The sequence below is a fragment of the Panthera onca genome, chromosome D4 (assembly GCF_046562875.1).
Source record: "Panthera onca isolate mPanOnc1 chromosome D4, mPanOnc1 haplotype 2, whole genome shotgun sequence".
Classification (NCBI taxonomy): Eukaryota; Metazoa; Chordata; class Mammalia; order Carnivora; family Felidae; genus Panthera; species Panthera onca.
In genome coordinates, this window is record NC_138351.1 from 11,943,238 (window position 1) to 11,960,467 (window position 17,230).

Here is a 17,230-nt window from a genome sequence, read left to right on the forward strand (position 1 = left end):
CATCGCTCTACTGTAAGAAGAGATGGCCCTCCCCCTGGTCCCGGTCCCCTTTCTTACGATATTGCTGTTGATAGTGTCAGAGGATGAAATTATATGAATAGTTGAGAGCAATCTGCCTCCAGGTACGTATTAAGGAATCAGAGCTTCGAGCTGGCCAATAGACAAGTGCTTCAGTGGACCTCTCGCACATTCACCTGGTTCTTTTTGCGCAGAAAGCTACCAGTTTAGCTGGCGCTTCTCTTTCTTGTGAATGCCGCAGTACAGACTGCCTCTCTTTCTGTAGCGTAGCCGGTAGGATCAAGCTTCCCAGTTTATTCCTGCATCAGGGACTTTGCGGTTGCTGTCGCGTGGCTTGAAACGCTTTGTCCCCACCTCTCAGCATGGCTGACTCCTTCTCAAGTGTCCGCCCAGATGTCATCACCTCAGCGGAGCTGACCAAGACCATCTGTGTTCATTTCCTAAGGCTGCCGTCGCGAATTCTCATAGACGGGGTGTCTTAGCACAACAGAAATTTCCTCTCTCACTGGAGGCTAGAAGTCCAAAATCAAGATGTTGGCAGGGTCATCCTTCCTTTGAAGGCCCTAGGGGAGAATCCTTCCTTGCTTCTTTCTGATGGCTGTGTACGTTCCCTGGCTTAGGGTAGCATAATTCCAATCTCTGCCTCTGTCCTTATGTGACCCGCTCCTTTGAATTTCTCCTGTCTGTGTCTTCTCTTCTTCTAGGAACACTTTTCATTGGATTTAAGTTCCACCTGGATAATCCAGGATCATCTCATCTCAAGATCCTTAATTACATCTGCAAGACCGTTTCCCCAAATAAGGTCACATTCACAGGTTCTGGGTGAATACATCATTTGGGGACGCCACTGTTAGCCCTACTATAGATAAGCTACTACTCTAGATCAAGCAATTCTTGCTGCTGTCGTAGATGTGACGCTATCACTCAGTTTATTTTTCTCATCGCCCTTGTCCTTATTTAATGCATCTGTTCCCTTGTCTATGTCTCTGTTGCCTGTCTCTACCCACATGAGTTCAAGCTTTGCGAGTAAAGAGCTATCTTACTCACTGCTCTGTCCCTAACACCTAGACCAATGGTTGGTGTATTGTAAGGGCCACCAAATATCTACTGAGTGAGCGATCCCATTGGGCAAACGTAATCTCAGCTTGACTCTTAGGTACTTTTAACAATGTCTAGGAATTTAGTTTATTTTCTGATGTTATTTTCTGTTATTTGAATTTCTGTTGGCTGGTTTTGGAAATGCAAGGGTATCGTGGGACGTATATTTATCACGATGGATAAATCTGCCCAGCCATTTCAACATTCCATTGCTAACTGGTCTTGATAGTTCATTGAGATTTTACTTTTCCCCCAGGAACAAATCCTCAGCAACATATTTCTTTCTCCCTTAGGCTCTGATCACCTCCGGGAAAAAGATGGCCTCTGGGCGGTCTTGGTCTGGCTTTCCATTCTGGCTGCCCGGAAGCAGAGTGTGGAGGAAATTGTCCGAGATCACTGGGCCAAATTCGGCCGCCACTATTATTGCAGGTGAGAAGGGGGGAGGGGGACTTCTCACTCGGGGAACTATTGTTAAGGAACACTGGTGGGCTAGAACCATAAGAAGGAGGCATCTTTCAGGACAATCTGAGGAACGTGGGGGCTGGAGCCCCTGATAGGTGCTTGGGGGTCATGTCAAGGACACCCAAACTGGAAGGCACAAATTTCCCCTCCCTTAGTGACCTTCCTCTGTAATCTTTTCATCAGTGTCTATAAAGTGGGCAGCCATCCCAAGAGGGAATCTGAACTGCAGAGCCTTAAAAGTCCTTTGGTGCCCAAGAGAGTTGTATAATCCGATCAGGGACTTTCCTTGTTGGTTCTCCACCCATAATTATCAAGGCAGAGAGGCAGAGATCAAAGCTGTGAAGGTTAGCATGCTTCTGTGATCCTCTCCTTCCCTCTGCCTTGTTTTCTCACTAATGGTCCCAACAACATCTAAGGTGCCTGAGCTGGTTCCCTCTGAAGAGGCCACATGGTCCAGGAGCCCCAGATTTTGCTAAAAGTTTGTCCCTGTGGAAAGAGATACAGAAAACGGAAGTGCAACCCTGGGAGGGAGGAAGGGAGAAGGTCAACGGCTGAGCGCTCAGGGTTGGGAGCCTATATCGCTTTCCTGTTTTTGAAGTAGGTGAGGGGTCACAGTCTTCTGGCTGCAAGGTTGCCTGCTAGATATGTGTCCCTAGACGTGCTAGGTTTGTGTACCTAGTGCCAAGCTGTGGATTTGGGGAAGCAGTGGTAGAAACGGCTGTTAACTATGGAGAACCTGGGAATGGGGCAAGGGAATCCTTGAGTATTCTCAGAGACGATGTACTGAAAACAGAAATCGTGGCTCATTTGCTTTGTTTATGAATAGTTAACTACTTGGGATGTTTGGTTACATTTCAGGAGCTTAAGGAACAGAAAGAAAGCTCTAGACTTCCCTTATAAGGTGATTGTTTCTTGTCTTAAGAAGTCATTTAGCTAGATAAATATCAGAGAATAAGAAAGCCTGTGATAGGATTCCTCACAATCTAAAGGATCTTGGTGCTCTGGGAAAAGTTGACAGTGTTATAACAGTCTTTGTTCGTGTCCAGTTAAGAAGGCAGAGGTTGTAATCGCCTGAAAACCACCTCAAATTATTCCTTGTACTATAAAACAAAGACTCTCAAGGCAGGTGGGAATTTGTTTTACTTACCAGTGTTTCTAACAAGTGCCAAAAAATCCTGATTGTTGTGGGCCTTTTTGGCATACCAAGGAACTAATTGGCGCAGCAAGGCTTTCTATTGCATGAAGCCGTTCCAAAAAAGCCCAACCTGATAAACTATGTTATGATTGCCAGCCTCTGGCTTAGTGAGATCACTCTGAGTTAGGGATGTGTGCCTCATAATTCGTGCAATGATTATCTAGCTCTCTGCCAGGGTTTTGAAGACATGGTGTTATGATAAGTGTATTTATAATACGGTTCATTTTTGTGTGTGCGTGTGTGGCCAAGAGCTTACATGATAATTACTTTTTTCATAACAAATACCATATTAGAGAATATAATGCAATGGAGATTTAAATTCTTGTAGGACATTGAGTTATATTTCAGATTTCTGTCCAAAAAGATCACAGAGATAAAGGAAAAGGGAGGAGAGAATAGGTAGGATGAAAAGTAAACCCTTTTTTTTTTTTTTCAGGGTCTAGCAAATGCAGGTTGTGAAACAGAATGACTTCTAGCTGTTTTGTTTTTTGTTTGTTGTGTTGTGTTTTTTGGTGGGGAGGAGAAAATAAAAACAATTTTGGCTTAACTACTTCTGAGCCTGAAGTTGTGAGAACCCCGACGGATTTGCCTCATACGAGTGGACCCCAGAAGGAATTCTCCATTGAAAGATTTCCTCCCTTGAAGCTGTGTTCCTCTGGTGGTCAGAGGGGGTTGTCGGCCGTAGGGCAGGTGTGGGTGCTGGAGTCTGCTTGCCTATGAACGTTTGGGCAGGCGGGCAGGCTGGTCTGATGACCTCAGCCATAGACTTGAACGTGATCTGTCACAGTAGTGGATTTCCTCAACTTCGGAATCTCTTCCAGTGCCTCTCTTGTATCCTAATAAACCCTCTTATCCCATCCGCATGCCTCTCTCTGCTTGGCTCGGTCTTCATCTTCCCCCCAAAAGACTATCTTCAAAGAGAATTTAGGCTCAGTACACATACACTGCTGAGAATGTTCTGAGAGAGTTCCTGGTTGTTTTGTGTCTGAGGGCGGGGAGGACACAGCTGTATAGGAGGGAGAGAATAAAAGAAAGAGCTATAGGGACAGAGGTCTCATTGCTAGAAATGGCATCATTCCATGTTTTCCATTTTGGCTAATACCCTGCTGTTTCCTTAAAGCCTTGAAAGATCTTGGGTGAAGGAAAAACAGTAACAATGATTCGTGTTCCTTCTTTCAGCTCACCGAGAACTCCCACCCTGTCCCTGTGTTACACAGAACCCCATCGGAGATCCCACCATAGCCAATTGTGCAAAGTTGCACCTCTGAGGGCTTCTTTCTTAAACAGATCCCCCTGGATGTGCCGTTAGGTCTTGGTCAAGACTGTCCACCATTGGGCAAGACCCTTTGTGGTAGTTACTAAGAATAAAATCAATTAATAGTTTTAAGCAAATGATGTCTGGCACTGGACCACCTACTTGATGTGCATTATGGTATTTAAACACCACAAAAACAAATGAGATAGGTGTTATTTTAGTCTTTTTTTTTTTTTTTTTTCTAATCACTTTCCAGCCCCATTGTTACATTTGATGTTCTTGGCTGGGAGGATTTTTTTTTTTGTTTTTGATGGAACAATTGTGCTATCTCTTCCAAGTTTCCAAGAGAGTTTTGTGGTACGCGGGGCTCCCTTCCTCCTTCTTTCTTCACCTCCCTGGATTCTTCTCCCTCCTTCCTTCCTCCCTTCCCTTCCTCGAATTTTTCATCCCACTACTTAGAAAACACTTACTACTGGGGCGCCTGGGTGGCTCAGTCAGTCGAGCGTCCAACTCTTGATTTCAGCTCAGGTCATGATCTCATGGTTGGTGGGTTCAAGCCCTGCATCAGGCTCTGCGCTGACAACGTGGAACCTTCTTGCATTCTCTCTCTCCCTCTCTCTCTGCCCCTTCCCTGCTCTCTCTCTTTCTCTCTCTCAAAAAATAAATGAAAGAAAGAAAGAAAGAAAGAAAGAAAGAAAGAAAGAAAAAGGAAGGAAGAAAAAGAAAGAAAACACTTACTACTTATTAGAAGCAGTGGAGAACAAAACAGATAAGGTCTCTGCTCTCCTGGAGCTTGTGGCTCTCGTGGGCAAAGGCAGATAAGAAGTAAACAAACATTTCAAACACAGTAAATGCAGATTGGGATCGCTACCAAAAGAAAATATAAAGAGCAACGAGAGAGAGGGAGACACGGAAGGCAGCATCTTAGACGGATGGTCGGAGAAGGTCACTTTCTGGAGGTGACGCTAAGTTTGAAAAGCGATGGACGAGAATGTGCTAGGTGTTCAAGGGGAAGAATATACCAGGTCGAAAGAACAAAGAACAAGAGCAAAGGCCCAAAGGCAGGAAAGGACAAAGTGTCTCAGAGGCCTGGAGGGGAGGCCCATGTGGCTGTAGCATAGTGAACGAGTGTGAGAGGGGGACAGATTCCAGGGGGTGGGATCCCCCAGTGCCTTGTGGTCTGTGGTTAGAGTCTTGGTCTCAGTGTGATGGGCACTGGGGAAGGATTGAAAAGAAAGGACGTGACTTGACTTTATTTTTGCAAGATCACTCTGGCTACTGTATAGGGCCTGGATTCTGTGGGCCAGGTAGCAGGTAGGGGGTGGAACCAGGCTTGGATTGCAAAAGCCAGGTAGAAGGGCGTGGGGACAGGTCTGGGGTGCTTTTCTGTGCGGCTCTTCCATGAAAACAAAACCAATGATGAGATGACCTCGAGATGTCGACCGAGTTTCTGGTCTTCCGATTAGGGTTGTGTTCACCCTGTGTCCTGCCTTCCCTCACCAGGTTTGACTATGAGGGGCTAGAGCCCAAGGCGACATATTACATCATGAGGGACCTGGAGGCCCTGGTCACAGACAAGTCCTTCATCGGCCAGCAGTTTGCCGTGGGGAACCACGTCTACAGCGTGGCAAAGACAGACTGCTTTGAATACGTGGACCCCGTGGATGGCACCGTGACCAAGAAACAGGTACTTGGCAGCAAATTACCAGAATAGGCAAAGCCAGGAGCCAAAGTGTCCTCTAGCTGGAGAGGTCTTTGGGAATCATCTACTCTGAGTGCTTTTTGATACACACGAGAGCCCTGCAACCTTGGTGAAGGTTACCTACCTGGTCAGTGGCAGAGGGCACAGTAGCGCATAGGGCCTTGACTGTCTGTCCAGGGCTCGTTCTACTCGTAACTGACAGACCAATACCACACATAGATACAGACCCAATATATCCTTGGGAAATGCTTGCAGCCCGCAGGCTGTCCGTCTGGTGGCCATCAGAGATTCAGAAACGTTTCCAAGAGCAAAATACCCCTTTTCCCCGGGGCTCCCAAGTGCAGGGATGTTTCACCTTTTATTACCGTATGTCATTAAGAGCAGTAGGAGCTTAGCCCGATGGGTTCCTAGGGGAAGAAACAGTTGGAAAATATGCCCCACAGAGTCCAAAAGGAAGATTTGTGGTGGAGAATTACTACTACAAAAGATAAACTGACAAAATCAACAGCTTCTATTCCGGTCTCATCTTTGTGGATTGTGTAAGAGAAGGTGACCGCTCTTACAATCATTTTTTCTCCTAGGCTTTGTTTATTTCTTGGCTAGGGCAAAAACTGACCACTCTGGGTGCACATTTTAACATGTACAGCTCAGATAAGACACCGAGCGATGTTAAGAAAAGTTCCGCTCTAAAATCCCAAATTCTTATCTTCTTCATTCTTCTTCATTGTTATTCTTCAGTAAGTACGGACAACAAAATAAACCAGCAGCTATAGGGTTTGGGGGACTGGATATACTGGTAGTTACTGATATCTTTATTTTGATGAATAGTTCGCACATCGTCCTTGTCCTGAGGTCCCCGACTTGCCGATGTTCCAAAGCCTGATGCTCCCCTGTTACTTTCTTGGTATTCTCCCTCTGGTCTGCTGAGTTTCATGGTGATCTTTCGTCTCTATTAAAATGTGATCAGTTTTCTATTCTAGAAGGCCTTCTGAGGCTGGACAAATTGTTTGTAGTTTTACTTTGGAAAGGTCTAGGGTAGTGAAGATAGGAGTGGTCAAGAAGTTGGAAGACCCAGAATCAAATCCTATCGCTATAGGATATAGGACTTCTGGAAAGTTCCTTGATTTCTTTGAGCCACAGTCTCCCCCTCATCTGTAAAATATCTGTCTCACAGAGCTGTTTTAGAAACGTGATGGAAGTGGAGTGCCTGGGTGGCTCAGTCGGTTAAGCATCTGACTCTCAGTCGCGGCTCAGGTCATGATCTCACGTTCTGTGAGTTCGAGCCCACATCGGGCTCCGTGCTGATGGTGCAGAGCCTGCTTGGGATTCTGTGTCTCCTTCTCTCTGCCTCTCACCTGCTTGTGCACGCTTGCCCTCTCTCTCAAAATAAATAAATAAACGTAAAAAAAATGCGATGCAATAAAATACACAAAAGCTCCTAGCTATCCTTTCTACAAGAAGTATATGCTACATTTTTTGTAGTTGTGTTGTGTTTCACACGAGGATGCTTTCTGGTGGACGGGATTGCATCATCTCCAAAATAACATTAATGAATCTCCGGAGATGTGAGGTCAGGAGCCCAGCACATGGGTGGGACCTTGGAGCCTCTAGGTCTCAGATAAATCTTTTCCAGTTTTGTACCATATTTCCTACTTCCATTTTTCAAAGGAACCTCAGAACAAACTTTTCACAAATCCAAGGCTCATGTAGAATTCCAGAGTCGTAAAATATGTGCGTTCTAAATTATTCTTGGGAGGATTTTGTTCCCTGACGAGGAAGGTTTGAAAACTGTTCCCTGAAAGGATTATCTGGGCAACACTAGGTTCTGGACTTAATCTGCTCAGGAGAAGCTTGTCTGTTGAGCTAATTTGTTTTGCTGTTAAATTCACTAACACTCTACCTTGCTCCCTCGTCCGTGCACATTTGTATCCTTTCCTTCTTGACCCTTTTAACAGTTCCTATCAGGATAATTCCTCAGCTAGATCTCACGTGTAGATCTCTCTTTATTCCTTGTCCCCTCCCCTGCAACCCTGAATGCTGGTTTCCATTTTTACTCTGGAACTTTTTTTTTTTTCCTTTCCATGCTCTTTCATATTAGCTCAAATGTGGCCGTAAATAGTAAATGCTACCAGGAGCTGCTTTGGGGAGTTTCTCTAGAAACAAAGGAAGGTCGTTGTTCATCTTCCCAGTTTCCAGGACCCCAGTGACTGTTTATCAATTGGTGGCCCTAAGTCACCCTGGAGTTTCTCCGTCGGTCTGCGTTTGGCTCCCTGAGGGTTTTGGGAGACAGTTAACACTCAGCAGCATGACCATTGTCAGTGAGTCACAGATGGTTCTTTTGCACCGCAGTTTGGTCCTATTGGAGCAGAGGAGGAATTCCTGTGTCCTGGGACTGTTGGGAAACTTCCAGCACTGAGGCACACATCTCCGCACTCCTGGAAGTCCGTAGTCCTCTGAGCGTTTGATTCCAGGGATGGTTAAGTCTGGGGCACGAGTCATATGACGTTGGTGCAGAATGGCAGTGTCTACTCCTAAAAGATATCCTTGAATTTAAATGAACATGTATTATTTTCAAATAGCCGTAATGCACGTGGGGGCATTCAGTCAGCAGATATTTCTTGAGAGCCTACCAAGTGCATAATAATTGTTTTTTTCTTTTTTCACGGAACAGTTTTCGAATATAAATGTAGAACAGCTTCACTGAGATGTAATTTACGTCCCAGACAATTCACCCACTTAAAGTACAGTTCAGTGGTTCGTAGCAGATTTATAACGTTGTGCGATCATTACGGCGGCCCATCTTAGAACATTGTCGTCACCCCCAAAAGAGACTTGTACTCTTTAGCCGTGATCTCCATTTCCAACCCTGGCAATCCCCAGCCTCCTTCCTGGGTCTATGGATTTGCCTATTCTGGGCATTGTACACAAATGAAATCATACAACACGTAGTCTCTTGTGACTAGCTCCTTTCTCTAAGCAGAACAGACCGTGTGTCAGTATTTCACTCTTACTGACGAATAACGTCCCATTATGGGGCTAGACCACATTTTGTTTATCCACTCGTCAGCTTGCGGCTATTTGGGTCGTTTCCACTTTTTTGACTGTCATGAATAATGCTGCTGTGAACATTCACGTAAAGTTTTCGTGCAAAGGCTCTCCGTTAACCTGGGCGAAGAGCTAGGAGTGGCATCGCTAGGTCAAATGGTGACTGTAGTTTCACCTTCGAAGAAACAGCCATATGGTCTTCAAAGCAAATTACACTGTTTTACATTCCTGCCAGCCGTGTATGCGGGTTCCAACTTCTGCACACTTTGGCCAACTTCTGTTACTATCTTTCTGATTAGAGAACGCTGCAAATTAATCTATCAAATGATGTGCTATTTTAAAATCAAGAGAGAAGAGATCGGATCTCCATACGGACAAACAAATGTTTGCTGTGGGAGGCAGAGGACTGTGGTCTCTCCGGTGTTGGGTCCTGTTGGAGGCAAACAGACATAGACTTGAAGGCTGTCTTTGTCGTTGCCTACATTTGTGACTTTGGGCATATTGCTTAACTTCGCTTAACTTGTCGGGGCAGGTGGGTGGCATGCTGGTGATAAATATCATATAGGGTCACAGAGAAGGTTGGAGGAGAAAGTCCTGTAAAGCCCCAGGCACAGCGGCTGGTATCCATTTGATATTCAAGAAATATCCGTTGCTTCCCCCTTTCCAGAATCCTCAACTTTGGAGGAAAGGGTGTGAGTGGTGTTCAAGGGTACAGGCTCGAGATCAGAAAGTCTCGGGCGTGAATCAGCTCTGCCACGTCCTTGCTGGGTGATTTTGGGAAGTTTCTCAACCTCCCTGTGCCTTTCCTTGTCTGTGAAAATAGGAACCATAACTGTGGCTCCCTCATCCAGCCACGGGGAGAATTAGATCATACACGTAAGGCCCTGACACACAGTAACTACTAATAAACGGTTAACTAAAATAAGTTATGTTCAAAGAGAGTCCTTGGGAAAGAACGACTTTGACATCTCACGAGCCATGTTTGATGAGAAAAGCGGGGAAAAGCACACCGAACAGCGTACGAATTTGCAGGGTGTTGTGTGAAGACATGGGAAGGTCTCTTCAGTTTCTGAGTCATCTGTGAATTGATTCAGTCGCGTTTCTCTGCCTTCCCCAAGTCTCCCCCTCCCCCATCTCTCCCATCCCACTCGGTTTCAGAAAAGAGAAAGTGTTTTACAAACAGCTCTGTCTCCTTTTGGTCCTTGATTTGGGGTCAAAGTCAGGAAACAGACTGTGGGGGGAAAAGAAAAGCCCATTTCACATATATCTCTAGAGATGAAGAAAACATGCTCCTCCGTCCAAAATGAAATTAAAATCCTGTTCTGGTGATAAGCCCTGCCCCCCTATCTGCTTCACTGCTGTGGAAAATGTTCAGGAAAGTCTGTCCTGCCTGTGAGACCGTGCGGAGGCCATTTAAGGAGCAAGAAGGACACCCCCGAAGTATTTAACCCCTGACATGAATTCCCAGGGACCTCACTGGCCTTCCTGTCGCCTGTCAGGTCTCGTGGAATTTACTATGGCTGCCTCCAAGCGGCTGATGTTTTCATGATGTTGGGCACCAAGAGGAAAGTTGATGTGTGTCTTCCATTAAACAGGACCCAAGAGGAACTCTGATTTAGAAATAGCAATTTAACGAGGCATGGTTCAACAACTGTAGTTCATTCTCTCCTGTCCCATGAGGATGTGTCTCTGTTTATTATCAGGTAAAATTGAGTCACATGAATGAGTAATAATGCCTTCTTCAAATATGAGTGGGAAAAACAAGCCAGTAGCTCCTATGAGAGTAGGGGGTTCAATCCAGTGGCCGACTAACTGAAGAGGCTCCCACTGTATTTAAGAGGCATATAGTTGGGAGAAGGGAAGAGTTGAGGGAAGGGCAGGTACCTCCCTAAGGCTTGACAGGTGGCCCACTCTTTCCTCAAGGATGAGTTCATTGGACAAACGTCAAGATTTTCCATGGTGCTAGGCACTCTCTCTTTTCCTCACCTATCGCCATCCCAAGCAACATCGTTAGTACCCAGGTTACCTCTTACCTTTATCCTCCCCCACATCTGCCTTCTAGCCAAAATCTTCTGGAGTCACCACTCAGTGCCCCCATCATTACGACGCTCTCCCAGCTGTGATAGAAGGAATACCCCCGATCCTGGTAGCGTGAAAGGACAACATGACAGAGGGTACCAGCACTGAGTGACAGCATATTGCCACTGGGGTGGACATCAGTTCAGAACCATGCCCTGTATTGTGAAAATTAACTTTGAAGAGAGAAACCTCGACACCAGGAGTGGAATTTGAGGAACCAAGTCTCTCTTCGTCACCCATCCCACGCCTGTATTTCCATTTAACCAGATCAAAACTCATGAAATTCCACCAGTGCTGAAGTCATTTAGAAGTCACAGTTCAGCTGATATTTAAAAACCTGATGTAAATCAAAGCATACCGGTTAGCTGATGTGGAAAACCAAATCCAATCTGATTATGTCAGGCTAACGCCGAGCTTATTAATCCCCCTTCGAGTTGTGCAGGCTGAGTGGAAGCATTTTGATGTTGTCCTCAACCTGGAAAAAAAAAAAAAAGAACCATTTGAAATTAGTTCAGAGAAAAAGTACACTTTGAAGCTTGCTTGCAGAGTCAACTTGCTTTTAGAGGTGTTATCTTAATGTGCAGGAAGGTGTCTTCACTTTATCCTCTCAGTATTTAGAAATAATGAAGGAAGTAAATTGGCAGTCTTGAAATCACATTTTAGTCGGGCATTTAGTGCTTTAATATATACTGTGGTGCTAAGAACCCCTGGCCAACAGGTAGAGAGAAGTTTACCAAGCGCATATTTCTGGAGGCATCCTATGAAGGGAACTGAAAAGTGCCATCTGGAGAATCTGGGGGCCAGGACTGAGTTCTCTATTTAAAAAAAAATTTTGTTTAACATTTATTCATTTTTGAGAGACAGAGAGAGACAGAGCATGAGCGGGGAAGGGGCAGAGAGAGAGGGAGAGACAGAATCCGAAACAGGCTCCAGGCTCTGAGCTGTCGGCACAGAGCCCGACGCGGGGCTCGAACTCATCAACTGTGAGATCCTGACCTGAGCCGAAGTCGGACGCTCAACCGACTGAGCCACCCAGGCGCCCCTGAGTTCTCTATTTAGAGTTAACTGGTCAACCTTCAACTTTCATCCCATCCTCATCAATGAACCAACTGAGAGGCTGTCGTGAACAGCTTATCTCTATCCTATGCCACTTGCTGGAGTGAGGTTCGTGCATCCAGAAGTAGAATTTAAGAAATCATTTCAGCCATGCTGGTTACCCCACCTATAGGATTTAGTTGAATCTGAAAGTTAGTACTTACAAATAGTCCTTCTCTGTTGAGCAACAGAAATATTTAGGAAGTGAGGTGTTGTCATTACATGTATCCTGTGATTACATCTGGGTTAAAAAATCCTTTTTTCGTTGCCAGTTGTGATTTTGGAAAAAAAAAATCTGCATAATAAATATCCATCCCTTTCCTGCTTTAGTACGATACAGTGAAGATTGTTGAAGTGTGATTCATTCGTGTCTTCATCTATTCATTGAATGTTTACCAAACACCTGCTACATGCCGGGCAGCTTGCTGGGGCGTTAAAGATCCACCAGCCTGGGTGGCTCGGTCATGATCTTGCGGTCCGTGAGTTCGAGCCCCGCGTCGGGCTCTGTGCTGACAGCTCGGAGCCTGGAGCCTGTTTCGGATTCTGTGTCTCCCTCTCTCTGACCCTCCCCCCGTTCATGCTCTGTCTCTCTCTGTCTCAAAAATAAATAAACATTAAAGATCCACCAGCATACCGGACAGTCTAGCAGGAGAGACAAACTGACATGCGCTTTGTAATCACTATAGAGTTTATTGAAAGGTATTACAGGGAAAGTGCTTACTTGGGAGCGCATCGTAGGCGGTACTCAAGTAGGGGCTCTGGAGAGGTGATAGTTAAGTTTTGCCCTGAAGAATGAGTGGGAGCCGGCCCATGGAAGACCATCTTGACAGACTAAATGCCTTTCTTTAAACTAATGTCGTTATACCATTGTTTGGCTTTCCAGATAAAGAACTGGGATTTCCTATAGGTCATAGCATTCTCAACGGGGTGGCACAATATTTTTATTCTCAGTGTCCGTGCCCATTCTACAACGCTGCAATTTTGTTAAATAAAGACACTTGGGCCTTCTGGTAGGACACCTTGAGAACCATGGGTTAAAAATATTTTTTAAGTGTTTATTTATTTGAGAGAGAGAGAGAGGTGAGCAGGGGAAGGACAGAGTGAGAGGAAAGGGAGGGAGAGGATCCCAAGCAGGCTCTGCACTGTGCACACAGAGCCTATTTGGAGGCTCAAACTCACGAACCATGAAATCATGACCTAAGCTGAAATCAGGAGTTGGGTGCTTAACTGACTGAGCCACCCAGGTGCCCTCCCCATTTTTTTAAATGATTTTTTCAGTTGCTTTTCCTGTGATTTTGCCTATTTGTCTTCCAAAGACCAAACACATATTCATTACTTTATAAGGACTTGTTGGCTGGTTTGAAAATAGGAAGAGGGAGACACTTTCTGGCTCATTCTAAAGTTCTTACTCCTTTGCTTCTGATTCATTGGAGTTTTATTATAATGAAGTACCTTCTCCTGACAGAAGCTGATTGCTTTAGGACTATCTTCTAAAATGCTGATAGAATCCCACTAAGATGTATGATAAGAATCCAAGCATTCTGGAATGAATAACATCACGGTTACTTCCTACTGAAATACCAGTGTCTGTTTGTAGTCACGAGGGTGACTGTCACCGGGAAACATAATTATTAAAGGAAAAAACTGCGGACTGTCACAGGAACTCAGGGAGGAAGCAACCCCTGTTGTCTGGGTAAAGTATGTCTGATTCCAAAATATCCCAGAACTGGGGCTGGTGTTGAGTGAACAGGGATCAGCAGCCGTTTTGGCCAAAAACACGGGGAAATGGGATATGTGTGACCTAGTTCCATTGTTCCAAATTTGATGGTTGGAATCTGGATAACTTTTAAGTCCTCACTCTCCAAGAAGCCCTCTCATCACCTAATGTGTTTTTTTTCCGGATGTGTGTTTTAAAAGCGCACCTACAAAGTCGTTTGACCTTGATTTCCCCCAAAATAGTTATTTGCAATGATTGGTCTCAACGCGTGCTGGTTGGTTGTGGAAAGGCTAGGTGAGAATTCCTCCAAAAGTAGGGCAGGTGGGTACGGCTGTGCAGTCAGTGCACTGCACAAAGGCACTCAGCCTAATGGGGGAGGAGAAGCCAAAGTCTAGGCCAGCCAAGAAGAAAGATGCTTTTCTATAAATTGTCTTCCTGTTTGCAATTTATATAAGGGCGCGGTGTGGACCAGCTGCTGCCCTGCTCAACCACTTTTGAACTCATGCTTGCAGCTAACTCTATGACTTAAACAAAGAAAAATGGGTCATTCTAGTTAATTTTTTTCACGGAGAGCTATGTCTGTCCCATCCAAATCTTCTGCTTTATAAGCTGCCTGCTTTCTTCTACAAAATGTGGTTCAGATGTTTCACAGGAGTATTTTCACCTTGAAGCCTTCCAGAGAAGTCCCTGGGATTTCCTGTGGGAGGTAACATCTGAGTGAGGCTCTGAGTCTCGCTCTTCCACGCCTGTCTTGTCTCAGGGTTCACAGGCCTGGTGTGGCCAACTGACTGTGTATATGTGACGTTGTATTAGATTGCAGGGCCATATGCTGTTTCCCCCTGGAATTCATCCTAAGGCACTACTCGACTTCCAAATCACTGGTGGTAATGGACAGTTCCTCCTTCCCCGCCTGGCTGCAACATGTCTTAGATTCTCCAAGCACACATCTGGCGGCTCTGCGTGTGTTTAGCAACTCGCAGATTTCCCTGCGTTGATTTACACGAGGGCTTCAAAACAAAAAACAAACCCAACATGTACGCAGCCAACATGTATCGGATACCTGCTCTGCTTAAGGCTCTGTGCTCATCTGGGGGACCGTACAAAACACATGAGACAGGGTTCAAATAGTTCATGGGAAGCAATGTGGTTCACCCTAGAGTGACAGGCCTGGGGTCAAAAGACCTCATGTTCTGGCTCCTCAATTGGCTCGCTGTTACCTGAAGCAGTCTTGAACTTCCCCTTTCTTTCCAGTGAAGGGAGGAAGTGGCCTAGATGACTCTGAGGTCCTTCCTTCAGGACCATAATGGTCTCAATTGACCAACTTAGGAGGGGCATTTAGTTGTCGGAGAAGCCAGGCCAGTGGGAGTTCTGGAGAAAATAAATGGTAACAGATCCGTGAGCTTAGCAGTGATTGCAGAGAACATGGCACAGTTCTTAAAATAAAATTAATCTTAATTCTGCCTAATTTAAAAATAAATGTGCCATAAACTCTTCCCATTTAGGCTTTATTTGGCAATCTTCTGCAAAATCTGGAAGGTTGGATGGCTTCGAGCACAGTACCATTTTCATTAAAAGCTTAACATAAGAATAGTATTTATAGACTGATTTCTAATTTTCAAAGCACGTTTCGCATATAGTCTCTGATCTGATGCTCACAACAACCCAGTAGGCCTGGCTGTATTGTTTTTCAACCCTTTTTAGGAAACTGAGACTTACAGAGCGTAAAGTGACTTACTCAAGGGGCGCCTGGATGGCTAAGTCCCTTAAGCGTCTGACTCTTGATTTTGGCTCAGGTCATGATCTCATGGTTTGTGGGTTGGAGCCCCGTGTCAGGCTCTGCCCTGACAGTGTGGAGCCTGCTTGGGATTCTCTGTCTCTCCATCTCTGCCCCTTCCCCATTCATGTGCTCTCTCTCTCTCTCTCTCTCTTTCTCTCTCTCTCTCTCAAAATAAATAAACTATAAGAAAAAGTGACTTGCTTAAGACCACCAGCCGAAAAGCCAAGCCAGAATTCCAGCCCTGTTGTTCTCCAGTTGTTATGCCTTTATCATTTCCAAACTGACTTTCTACAAGCGACAAACCAAAGAGGGGCAAATGCGGGGAGAAATTGAAAAGCTCTAGTGATAAATGGAAGCAAATTGGAGGATGTGGGGGTGGAAATACCTGCAAGGGAATGTAGCTCTTTAACCATCTTCCACTGGGACAAAGCTGAGATGGGCAAAGCTTCGTTCTTGTCACCGAGGCTATACCAACAGGCACTCGGTGGGAAGGAAAATGCTAAGCTGGAGTTAAACGTGCCCATTTGGTACCCCGCTCCGTGATTGAGATTGTCTTAGGCCTCGCTGATTCCAATGCGCAGCAAATTTTGCAGTTAATGGACTTAGGATTTGTCTCGTGCCACACAAGTGGGGACAGGAACCCACCATGATTCAACTCCATTGTTTTTAGCCAAAACTGAACTTTGCCTTAAAAATGAAGGATGAGTAGATCCAGCATCATTCACAACGGCCCTTCAAGGTAAACATGTTAACCCCGGTTCTCTGATGGAGAATAGAAGTGTGTTTTCATTGGGTCTGTGAGTCCTCCTTAAATGTGGGAGGGGGCATCCCAGGGGTGCTCACTCCAGTTGTCAAACACGCAGTGACATTCATTCGGGTGTTTGCAGAGAGCCTGCTGCGTGCCAGGCATTGTCCTGGGCTATGGGGATAAATGGTGTGAACAAGGACCATAAGGCTTTGCCCTTCCAGAGCTCACCAGCTGACGAAGGACCCAAAGACATGTTTCAGCAGTTCCAACACTGTAGGGTTAAGGCTAGAAGTGAGAGGAACTCCTTTTATTCATTTGTGCCGGGCCCTGTTTCTTCAGGAGGATTTGTGGCAGCAAAAACATACATAATGAAGTTGTTAGGACATAAATAAGAAACAGAAATCAAGACTAGGGAAAATATAAATAAGAGTAGAGAGTCAAGAACAGAAGAAGAAAAATTCATAGTTATGCAAGTCATAAGGATCCACTTGGGCTGAACCTCAAATTTGGCATTAAGTGTTCTGGCAGCCATATTGAAAAGGGAACTATGGTTAGTTATTATTGACAGAAGACAAAAAATACCAGTTCCTCAGGGAAGGAAAGGCTTTCCTAACACTTGGCTCTTGAGGAAATGTCTCATGTGGAATTTTATACAATTTCCAAAAATATCCCGGAAGTGACTATAAAAGTGGGTTTTATAAGGGGGATACCTTGTAGACCCAGCAATGAAAGTGAGGATATGAAACTGAAATGCATTTTTTTTTAATTTGAGAGAGAGAGAGAAAGAGCGCGTGCACATGCGTGCGAATGGGATAAAAGGACAGAGGGAGAGAGAGAGAATCTTAAGCCAACTCCATGCTCCGTGTAGACTCTGATGCAGGGCTTGATCCCAAAATCCTGGGATTGTGACCTGAGCCTAAATCGAGAGTCAAATGATCAACTGACTGAGCCACCTACCCCTAAAATGCAATCTAATAAGTCAATTTTTGTCGTGAGTAGTCTGTCGGAAATACATCGATTTGGGTAACATGTATGTCCA

General features: G+C 45.1%; 1 protein-coding gene across 1 annotated transcript in view; it reads left to right on the forward strand.

Annotated features, from left to right (window-relative positions):
* PGM5 (phosphoglucomutase 5) overlaps positions 1-17,230 on the forward strand; it is a 183,217-nt gene that overhangs the window by 126,528 nt on the left and 39,459 nt on the right. The window contains exons 8-9 of the mRNA XM_060610125.3: positions 1,410-1,545; positions 5,532-5,715. Coding sequence (XP_060466108.1) covers positions 1,410-1,545; positions 5,532-5,715 — 320 coding nt within the window. The remainder of the gene's footprint in view (positions 1-1,409; positions 1,546-5,531; positions 5,716-17,230) is intronic.